Here is a 12074-nt window from a genome sequence, read left to right on the forward strand (position 1 = left end):
TTTTTTACAAGCGCTAAAGTGTTTTATTGGTGTCACCCCAAGCACAAGTATCAGCCTTCTCAAGGGTAAGATATTTAAACTGTCTTACCTCATATTCCATGCAAGGATCAGGGGTATCATCAGTACAGTGAATAAATCTGGAAAAATAAATTACGTTGTCAAAATCTATTGTACATAGAACTGTTTTCACTCAGAGCAAGCATGACAAACTGGAACCATGCATCATAAAGGCATTCTTAAGCATTTCTAAGAGATTTTAACTCGAAGTAAAAACCAAGTACGGGTAAAATGCCACTGGCAAATGCCTCTGCCTTGGCACAGCCGGACAGTTACTCAAATACCAACAGAGATCACCCATTTCTTTTACTGTATATTAAGGAAAAGCCTTGTTTGGGCATGAACTTCTTAGAGAAATTAACTTAAGACAGGTTAGAGGAAAGAGAGAAAATTATTTTAAAAAGGAGACACTATCCAGTTAGATATGAGTCAAAGTTAAACTGTATCAGAGCAACCTTCAACCAATAGAAAGGTTTCTACAATTACACACAACATTCTCGTCCAAACTATTGCTTCTTAACAATGGATATTTCCTCAGAAATGGTTGGATCATCAACACTGTAGCACTAAGAATCTCAAAGTGAAACTGACTTCCTTGGATTTCCATTGACCACGCTGAGAGAAATGCAAAAAAGATAAACAGTACAAAAAAAGTGAAAAGTACTCTTAATGATTTAAGAATTTATTAGTAGCAGAGAAAAGCATTTGTTTATCATGTATGACTGTTATATTGATGGTGTCCCTTCAAAGTACTTCTTCATTGCCAAGATATTATTTGCTTGAGATAACTACAATTTGCCTTCCTCTTAAACTGTTATCCTGGCATAATTGCACTGACACAGAAATAGCACACACTTTGATGTTCTAGTTTCATTACATTGCCTGGAGCAAACAAGTACCTTTCTCTGGTAACTTCCTAAAGCAATGCACCCTTCAGTGAACCAAGCGATATCACCATGATTCTTACAGCAACAGTGCGTCTACTTTTCCTTTCCACCAATGAGGGAAGCAAAGTAGTTTAACTTGCCACTGCCTATACCAGAGCATGGCATCCCTCTGAGTCAACAATAATAAATAATGCATTTGGAAGAACAGATCTTAAGAGACTGAAACAAACAAAACCCAAAATATCCCTTCTCCCATGTTATTCACACAAATTTGATATCTGTAGGCAGACACCAAAGATTTTTCTCTTGTGAGTTACAGTCTCTTACTCCTTCATTCAGTAGCCAGTAAGAATAGAAGCAGTTATTCCAATGCCAACTATTATGTATTCTCTATATTTTCAGAGTAATTATGAACACTACAATAAATCCTGTAACTTTCAAAGGAATGATAACAAAAATATATCCTCTTTCTAGAAGTAGAGTTCCCAATCTCATTTGTACTTGAGCAGTTAGTAAAATGCCTACCATTTAGTGAACAGCTCAACTGTGAGGAAGAGCTGGTTAAAAGGGTCACAACTGAGTGCCCTCCCAAAAGTGACAAGATTTATCCAAATTCAGTACAGATTAAAGAAGTATGAGGTTACTTACCTGTAACTGGAGGTTCTTCAAGATGTGTGGCCCCTATCTGTTTTCCAGTGAGGATTTACACACGTGTAACACGTGTCTAGAGTGGGAGAATTTAAAAGTAGTGTCTGTTGGTTCGCGCATGCACCTTGACTCATCTCATGGTTTCATCTGCGGTGACAAAGGGTGGGGCGGACCAACCACATCTGCAGTTCCTTCTCCACCGCAAATCAGCAGATCTACTGCAGTGGGGAAGGAGGGCAGGAAGTGGAGCCCCTACGCAGACCTGATGAGGTTCTCTCCACCAGTGAAGGAATAAGATTACCTTTGGGGGAACTGTGAGCCTGACGCCCACGGTGTGATGAGTAGGCAAGTAAACTTTCTGGAACCTCCTCTGGAGGCAGCTAAGGGGAAGAAGAGCAAGGGCAGTGATGTATGTCCATGAGGCCATGTGATCCAGGAGGGAGAGGCAAGTCCTGGCCGGGATTGAAGGATTGTTGACTACATGAGTTATGAGCTCTTGCAGAGTCTGGAACCTGTCTTGTGGTAGGTAGGCTTGAGCCATGATTGAGTTGATGGTGGCCCCTATGAAGTCTAGGCATTGTGTAGGGTTTAAAGTTGACTCTTTGGTATTGATACCAAAGTACAGAAGAAAGGTGGTCCAGCAACATAGAGGTTGAGACCTGAGCTTTTCATCTGGAGCATGCCACCATGAGCCAGTCGTCGAGATATGAGAATACAAATACCCCGTAATGCCTGATGTGGGCTGTTATCACGATGGGGAAAACCCAGTGAGTATATGCTTTAATATGTACTACAGCACATGAGATACTGACTTCCCTCATCTTGCATACTATGATCAGTACTCCCTTCCACTGCATATCTGAATATTTGACATGAGGGTATCTGCAAGCTGCTCCTTTCTATGCCAGTTTGGTGCAGTCCTTGGGGACTTGGCAAGTATAGTCCTAAAATGGATAAAGTTTAAGTGCCCCTCTGGTGCCTTTGACAGAGACTAAGAGATGTTACTGCTCCTCTCCCTTTAAGGGAGGAATTAAAAACCTTGCATCCTACCTTCAGCACCCGTAGGCTGCCTTGAATATAGGTACCAAGTTCAGCAAAATGCCCGATAGACAACAGAATGCAACTAGGACACAGTGTCAAAATGATCAGGAGTGTCCGCTGAGCCACACCTTGAACATTGCATGCAGTTCTGGTCGTCCCATATCAAAAGAGATGTATTAGAATTGGAAGAGGTACAGAGAAGGGCAACAAAAATGAGTAGCAGGATGGAACAGTTTCCATATGAGGAGAGATTAAGAAAATTGATGCTGTTCAGCTTGGAAAAGAGACAAGTAAGGGAAGTGGGGATAAAATAGAGGTCTATAAAATCATGAAAGGTGTGGAGAAAAGTGAATAAGGAAGTGTTGTTTACCCCTTCCCATAACACTCGAACCAGGGGTCACCTGATGAAATTAACAGGCAGCAGGTTTAAAGCAAACGAAAGGAAGTTCTACTTCACACAATGCACAGTCAACCTGTGGAACTCGTTGCCAGGGCATACTGTGAAGGTCAAAACTATAACTGGGTTAAAAAAATAATTAGCTAAGTCAATGGAGGATAGGTCCATCAAAGGCAACTAGTCAAGATGGTCAGTGATGCAACCTCATGCTCTGGGTGTACTGAGCCAGTGGTTCTTAACCGGCGTACAGGTACCCCTGGGGGAATGCAGACATCTTCCAGGGGTACATCAACTCATCTAGAGATTTGCCTAGTATTTCACCAGGCTACATAAAAAGCACTAACAAAGTCAGTACAAACTAAAATTTCCTACAGACAATGACTTGTTTATTCTGCTCTATATACTATAAACTGAAACGTAAGTACAATATTTATATTCCAAATGATTTATTTTATAATTATATGGTAAAAGTGAGAACCTAAGCAATTTTTCAGTAATAGTGTGTTGCGACACTTCTGTATTTTTGTCTGATTTTGTAAGCAAATAGTTTTTAAGTGAGGTGAAACTTGGGGTATGCAAGACAAATCAGACTCCTAAAAGGGGTACAATAGTCTGGAAAGGTTGAGAGCCACTGTACTAGACCTCCTGAGGTCCCTTCCAACCCTGATATTCTACTAAGCCTCTAATTGCCAGAAGGCTGGATCACTTGATAATTTCCCTGTTCTGTTCATTTCCTCTGAAGCATCTGGCGTTGGCCACTAATGGAAGACAGAATACTGGGCTACATGGACCATTGGTCTGACCCTGTATGGCCATTCTTATGTTCATAATGAAACACAACTGAGTCCAGTCAAAGCTAAAGTGGAAAAATGTTTTAAAAGAAATAATCTATGAATCCTTCTCTCTCCTGCTGGAAATTGTCATGGATGTTTCCCACAAGATAATGCACCGCTAGCCCTGAAGACTATCTTGAATGTATTCATTCTATTAAGTGTTAGCACTGCCTATTTTATACCAAACTTATTGTGGTACTGAGCGTTAACAGGCACAGCCAAAGCCATCCAGTTACTTGTCTGTGACAGAGGAGGCTTTCCTTGAACACTGGAAGCAAGAGGCTGAACAGAGTTCCTTTAACCTAAACACTGGTAAGGTTTAAAAGTACTGAGAACAGCAGCAAATAATTTTCACACATGCAGAATTAAGAGATGCCAGGGATCTTATTTCTGAAACTGTGTCAGAACTTATGTTTCAGACACTAGCAGGGGCTGAAAGACCTAAACCCCACAGCTTACAGAGCATGGGTGAAATATCGTTGGTCTCCATTTTATTTATTGAAATCTTATTTACAGGTAAACAGGAGAAAGATCTCTTTTTGTATATTTCACAAGTATACGAATCCCCACTGGCACATACTTGCTAAAAGACATCACTGAATAGAGCAGATATATGCTGTATAATTCCACTCATCCTTTGCCCATAAAAAGGAGTGAAGTGATTTACCAGGATTTACAATGCCTGCAGTATACATCAACTAAAGGGGCCATGAATTGATTTGCAAATCATTGTAATTACTCTTGTGGATAATAAAACAAACCATCGAAGTTGTAATGAAAATTGTAACAGTTATTTTGTACCTGAAGAATACTACAGCCTTACAGTCTGATCCAAAGCCTGAACACAAGTCTTCCTGATGACTTGAACAGGCTTTTCGATCAGGCCCTTTTTCTCTACCCTTGGATTTAATTGTTAGAGATTTTACTTTAAGAACTTGAGGCAAGTTAGAGGAGGTGGTTCAAATGCCACTCAAAAAGGGCCTTGTATCAAACATTCTTTTAAGTGCACAGAAATGATGGAAAACCTAACCGAAAGATATCTCCAAATGTCTCAGGGAATGTCTACACTATAATCATCAGCCAACCTATGTAAGGTTGACTTACAACCACTTCAGTAATTACTGCAGTGGTTCATGTCCACATTGCCCTTCTTCTGCCGGTGATGCGGTCCTCACCAAGAGTGCTTCCATCAACTTAAGAGGGGAAATGTCGGGGGCTGAGAGCCAGGGCTCTCAGCTCCACACCAGGAGAGCCCTCAGCTGCCACACTGGGCTTCTCGGCTCCCTGCCTCACGTCAACCTAACACTGTAGCGTAGACCAAGCCTCAAATTGCATATGGTACACTCGAACTAGGTTAACTTACCACCTGTATTAGCAGTACATGCAGAAAGAGGCTCCTGTGTTATCAGCAGATTTTTGTACAGGAATGAGGCATGGACTCTTATACTCTTATCAGGAAAAGACACTTAACAGCTTTCATATGCATTGTCTTCATTAAAGCTTTGCAATCTCCTGCAGGGGACAGAGTCACCATCACGGAGGTGTTCAAGTGGGCCAGTATACTCAGCATGCAAACACTCCTCAAACAGAGATGCCTCCGCTGGGTAGGGCATGTGCACCGAATGGATGATGGGAACATCCCAAAGGACATCATCTATGGCAAACCGACATCTGGAAAAAGACCCAAAGGACACCCAAAATTGCGTTTCAAGGATGCGTGCAAGCAAGACCTCAATTAAATGGACATGGATGTGGATAACTGGGAAGATCACACTCAGGACCACAGCCTTTGGAAACAAGAGCTTAACAAACGTCTTCTAATACAGGTGGTAGGTTAACCTAACTCAAGTGTATCATATGCAATCTGAGGCTTGATCTACACTACAGTGTAGGGGCACTGTATCCATGATTTATCAAGACTGAAGGATGCCTACTAGAGGTCTGACATGAGTAATTAACACATGAAGGGAGGCCTCATTTGTTGGAAGATAGAATTAGAGAGGTAAAAATATCATTAGGATGAAAACAGAACATTTGTGCTAAATAAGGTAAATAAATAGATCAGAAGGCGGAAACAAGAATGTGACCCAGCTAAGATAAGAGGGGGAACACCCATGGAACCATTTACTAACAATGGACAAGATAAATTAGGAATGGAGAGATGAGGTAAGGAGTAGGTCAAGTGTGGACAACACATGGACACAGCATCCTGCACAGGGATTGGTTCCTACACGGTAGCCAATCCAAAATGTATGATGCAATGTATAGTAAATGCAATGCGTAAATGTATATAAAGGAAGAGGTTTTCTGTATAACTTTGTATGGGTAGTATGCCCTATACCCACTCCTATTCTTGAGTCTGATCAACACAGCATAGTTTGCTGTAAGCCAAATAAAGGAATCTGAGTGATGAAATCTGAAGTTTAACTGAGATTTTTGGATCCCAGAGAACTGGATGAAGTGTTCTTTCAGAACTGGACAAGGTGTTCTGATAAGCCAAGTGGAAAAGGTCTCAGAGGGAATCCCACTGTATACTAAAATCATTTACTGAAAGGCAGATAAAAACAAAACAAGAAAGTTTTGTTTATAGGAGGGACAAGGTTTTCAGCTTGATACAGAATCCAATTAAAACAGGGACGTTTTACTGCCTATGAACTACATTAGGTTATTTTAAAAAAACTGGCATAAGGCTCATACTACACCAAACCCTGAATAATCTGTTTTCTGTTAAATTAGTTAAGTGAAATACAGTGCTTACATGAAAGATAAATAACACTGACTGCACTGTAACTAGTGTGCTGTGTTCAAGTCCTTGTTAGTCTATTTCTGTTCCATGAGGGAAGTTCTCATATTTAAGAATTTTAAAGTGACAGAAATACCAGCTTCATGTCAGAAGCCAAACATTTAAAAGTTGGAAATGTAGCCAGTCATATTCAAGATGCTCTGACTAATCAGATTGTATATTGTTTATGATCTATACTATAGTAGCACCTAAACTGGAACCCCATTGTGCTAGAGATTGCACAAACAATCCCACCCTGACCTGATTAGCTTGGTATAAATAAACCAGACATGCAGTGGGTGGGAGGGGAAAGAGGCACAGAGAAATGAGGTGATTTGCCCTTGGTCACAAAGCAGGTCATGGGTGGAGCTGGGGTAAGAAACCAGGTCTACCAATAGCCCGTTCAGTGCCACACTACCTCCCAAACAACAGAGCTTCTTTTACTTGGACAGTACAGGAGCACAAAGGTAACAAAATACAAAGAAACGTACATTAAAAAGTTTTTTGGCTGTTATTTTATGTCTGAGCAAAAGCTTTTTCATCCCACTAAATACAATCAAATCTATTTCTCTCTCTTTTTTACAAGCGCATCCAAGTGAGAGGGCACACAATGTCTCCAGTTTTTACCAGTTCAGCATTTTACTTCCATATGCTAGTTGCATTTCTAATTTCTGCTTGCCAAGATCTATGGCACTGGCATTTAATCAATAGCGTAATTAATAGAGACAACCTTGTGATTCAGCAAGTCTAATCATTTAGCCTGTTTGACTGCCTATGTTCATATGAATAATTTAGCAGTTCAGGAATGCTATGAACGGACTGGATTAAAAGCAGGATGTTTTATTCAAATACCTTTTATTTACAACAGTTCATCTAGGAGGAGGCCAAAGTGCTTCACAGATTAGGAGCAAAATTAATCCCACCTTAAATAAGTACAACTCTCACTCAAAATCAACAGAAATTGCCAAGGCTAAATTTGCCCATATTATCTACATCTCTATGGAATAATTCACCCTATTACCAAACTAAAGCCTGCTTTTGCAAAAACCACCACAGTATTTTACACTAACATTACAAAACAGCTTTTAGGAGGGAAAGTGAAGTGTAACTTTTCCCCAAGTGAAAACATGTCAGCCTTTAGATTAAATTGTAATTACCTATACCACAATTTGCCCAGAAGCCCAAGTCTCTTGCTGGGCATCTTTATACAATGAGAAAATAGGGGACACAATCCCATTAACTAGCATCCAGGCCTTGGGGTCATCATACAAGAAGGCTGAGACCATCAAATCCAAACTGGACTGAGAGTCTAAAATGAAGTCCTTACTAAGAACAGTTAAATGTCTATCCTTGAGCTAAGGGAAAAAGCAAAGCCAAAATATATCCCCTGCATGATGAATGACGATGAAGCCGCCCCTGGGCTCATAAGTGTCTTCTGTTTACTTTGGCCAAAGCATTTTCCATCAACCTCACTGGCAGTGGCGGATTAATGATTTTGCCGCCCCTAGGCCCTGAAATAATTGCTGCCCCCGGGCAGCTCCCTGCGCCCCCCCGCCCCTGCTCACCTCTGCTCTGACTCCTCCCCTGCGTGCGCCGCTGGGTCCTGCTTCTCCCTGCTCCCTGCAGGCGCTTGTGCGCAAAACAGCTTCACGCAGCTGGGGGAGAGGGGGGAACACGCCACGCTCAGGGGAGGAGGCGGGGCCGGGATTTGGGGAAGGGAACCAATAGGGGCAGGAAGGGGGTGGAGTTGGGGCGGGGACTTTGGGGAAGGGATTGGAATGGGGGCAGGGAAGGGGTGGAGCTGAGGCAGGGCCGGGGGGGTGCGAGCACCCACTGATGCTGGGGGAAGTTGGTGCCCCTGGTTGCTTTTACAAATTTGCCGCCCCTGCAAATTGGACGGCCTCGGCATTAATACACCGCTGCTCACTGGGATTGGCACTAAAATTTCAATGTGTGCATTTGCATAGTGGCGATAGACGCAAACCCTCCGTTGGATTATTAAACCCTCTTTACTAAATTGTACTGATATACTGTCCTCTTACCCACCAAGGCATGGCACCATTTTAAAATACAATATAACAAGACTAAAATTAAATAGCCAAACCTAACAGACAGAGAAGCATTACTAGAAAAGAAATATGGAGGTGTCCAACACAGGAGTGGACTTAGAAAAATCAAATCACAGGAAAAAGCTAGAAAAACTACACTATATGAAGCATCTGGTTTGCTGTAAAATAAGAATAATGCAGGTTTTCACTGAATTGCATTATTGTTCAATTTCTTCTCTAATAGGATCCAGTTGTTTAAATGTATTTCCATCCCCTCTATGAACTTTTCAACCTTACTGCCAGGTCCATAGAATTTTTCATTTGAGTACTCTGATGCTCCATGACTAAAATATGTCTCACCCAAGTCCACTCAGGGTTGGCAAAAAAAAAAAAAAAAAACTTTTTGTAATTTAATTTGAAAGTGTTTCAAGTAATTTATGGCACACTTCAGCAAAAGGAGGCCACAAATCCTTTTATAATGAGATAAGGCACTAAGACTAGTCAAATTCAAAGGTATGATGATGCATTAATGCTGACAAGAGGTGCACCACAGCACCATCATAGCCCAAGACCACTAGTTTAAGGATTATTTATTGGTATGTGTTTGTATGGCAATCTAGTTCCCAACCCTTGATTGGAACTTTGGGGTACTATTTTAATACAAATTATACAACAATGAATTTGTGGTCCTGCAGCAATACATAAAGGCAAGACATATATAGCATTTCTTTCACACACAGTACAACTGAGTGGTTTACAGAATAAAGAACGTGGCCTGCATGAGCAGTTTACAATCTAGTATTACACACAAAATGCAGTGTTGTCTTCCTGAGACCGACAGACAGCTCGTGTCTCTGCAGCTAATTAACATTTTGGCAAACAGCAGCAATGTCAAATTGACAAGCATCTCATCAGTTTCACTGGTGCGCTTTAGAAACCACACTACAATTTCTGTTTTCCCAATGTGACCCCTAGGAAGACCTTGGAAACAGAGGGTAGGTAGAGAGTAGAGAAGCAGAGACTTATTTCCTCATTTCCACTCTCACACTGCAGGAGACTAAAGGGTAGAACAGCAGAAACTCTGCCAGTAGGCTCTGTGTGACGGAGATGACTTCTTCCAACAATTACAGAGTGTGAAGCTTCATATTTATAAAAAAAAATAAAATATGTACTAGCTGGATGCTCATACTCAAGATTGACTCTGCCTGGAGACTTTAAAGGACAACATCCTGGTAGAAACTCCAGCATCTTACCTCTCCCTAGCACCTGTGCTTCTCACGAAGGCACAAGCCATAGACTTTGCTAGTGGAGCTACTCCCACCCTTGCATTTCCTACCTCTGGCTAGTAGATTTAGTCCTCCTGCTAGTAATTACTGGGTACATTTCTCCAAGACTTATAAACAAGTAGCAGCAAATTTTAAATGGCCAAAATTTCTAAGGACAACACATAAATTGCACCTGCAAGATCTGCACACCCGATGGGCAACAATGCATGTGCTCAGTAGGGTTAGCAGCCTCCTTCCCTCATCTATGGGGAACAGCCACTAGGAGGACTTTGTTGGGAAAACTGTGGAAGCTTCCAGACCTGCGTCTCACTCCCCAAAGCAGCCAGCGCCAGCTACAACAGAAGGCACCACATGGGTTAAGTCGGGGTCTTCCAACCTCTTTATGGATGGAAAGAGGCTTGTGGCTAAGCAGCCTCCCATCCCCTCTGAACAGCAGGAGCCAGAGCAGTTGCCAAAGAGTTGTCACAGCCTCCAGAAATCTTCACTTGACTCTGAAAACTTGAGCTCTGGATAGGTTTTTCCTCATTTGCTGTGTTACAGTTACTGGCGCGGCCTACTGCAACTTCTCACCTGCCCCAGCTCATTCCCCTAGTCCAACCTCCCTCCCTTCCTCCTCAGTTCAACCTCATTTCCTCATTTCCATACAGTTCTCCTCTCCCTCTGCCATTTCCTCTCTTACTTTCACAATCCTATCCTATCTCCGACCTCAATTCCACTGAATGACCCTCCCATCAGAACAAAGACACTAAAATTTAGCTATCACCACCCTGATCCGTTTGCATACGCGCTATCACCTTTTCCTCCTCCCTTTATCTTTTTAGCTTTTAAGTGTATAAGTGCTTCTGAGCAAGGACCATGTCCTATGCTCTTGGCTGGAAGTTGAAGCTAGACAGATTCAGGTTAGAAATAAGGAGCATATTCTTAACAGTGAGGGTAATTAACCATTGGAACAACTTACCAAGGGTTCCAGTGGATTCTCCATCACACAAAATCTAAATGAAGACTGGATTTTTTTTTCCTTCTAGAAAATAGGCTCTAATACAACAACAGCTATTGGGCTTGAACCAGAGTTTTAACTGAGGGATGTGTGATGTAGGAGGTCAGACTAGATGACCACAACGGTGCCTTCTGGTCGTAAGAAGCTTCGAGTCTATGACTTTCAGTGTTTGGACACTGCCTAGCAAGTTATGGGCACTGTCATAATATAAAAATACAACTCCCTGTTTTGCATACACAATGTGAGCTAGGCGTTTGCAATGATGGCCGATATTGCACAAAACTTAACACCCCACCCAAGGAAAAGTCTGGCCCTACATTTTCCAGGATAGGGCAATGCACATGGACATTATAACTTGCAGAGCTGCTTTGACTTCACTACTGGACTGAAACCATTGCTAAGCTCCACAGAGAAATTTGGGGACCCGGGTGAGAATTTTTTGCACCTTGACAGATGCCAAAGTCTGTTGCCAAAGTTGCAGGACCAGAAAAGAAAGCAGTTGCACAGCAACAGCACAATTAAGTTTCACGTTTTAAACAAGAAAAGGCCTCATTACATTGTAAGTGCTCTGGGGCAGGGACTGTCTTCTTTGTTGTCTGAGTTGACAGCACCTAGCACAATAGGTCCCTTGCTCTTGACTGAAGTTCCTAGGCACACAATAAATAAGCAACCAACAACTACTGGATAAAGCTTCCTCCCAAATATATAAAACTGGATTATTAAACTGGGGTTTTAGTTTAGTCATGGAAGGCATTTCTCCCCCTCCTGATCTTGATTTTCGAAGAAGTACTTTTAAAAGCTAGACAATTAAATAGAATTTCCAAGATGGTTCTTAGCAGGGTACCAGCAACTGGAGTTAAACACTAATTAAGCTTCAAGTTAAAAAAGCAGTCTCTTCATTAAACACAACACTTTCATTGCAAAGAAATAAATTTAGGATGAGTCACATGTTTCAGAGGTCTGGAGGTCACAGATGCTAAATGGTCTTACCCAACTGACTGTACCCTCCTAATCAGAAGATTGAAAAAGAAAAAACCCAACCCCTGCCTAATCCCATTGTACTCTCATAATTTTATCTCTGACGACAGAACGACACAC

The 12074-nt window shown here is 41.7% G+C and overlaps 1 protein-coding gene across 3 annotated transcripts in view; it reads right to left on the reverse strand.

The window, feature by feature from the left end:
• Positions 1-12074, reverse strand: part of CDC123 (cell division cycle 123) — a 79698-nt gene that overhangs the window by 52088 nt on the left and 15536 nt on the right. For all 3 annotated transcript variants that reach the window (XM_073328759.2, XM_078851185.1, XM_073328760.2), the window contains exon 7: positions 89-137. In XM_073328759.2, coding sequence (XP_073184860.1) covers positions 89-137 — 49 coding nt within the window. The remainder of the gene's footprint in view (positions 1-88; positions 138-12074) is intronic.

This window comes from Lepidochelys kempii, chromosome 1 (genome assembly GCF_965140285.1).
Source record: "Lepidochelys kempii isolate rLepKem1 chromosome 1, rLepKem1.hap1, whole genome shotgun sequence".
Classification (NCBI taxonomy): Eukaryota; Metazoa; Chordata; order Testudines; family Cheloniidae; genus Lepidochelys; species Lepidochelys kempii.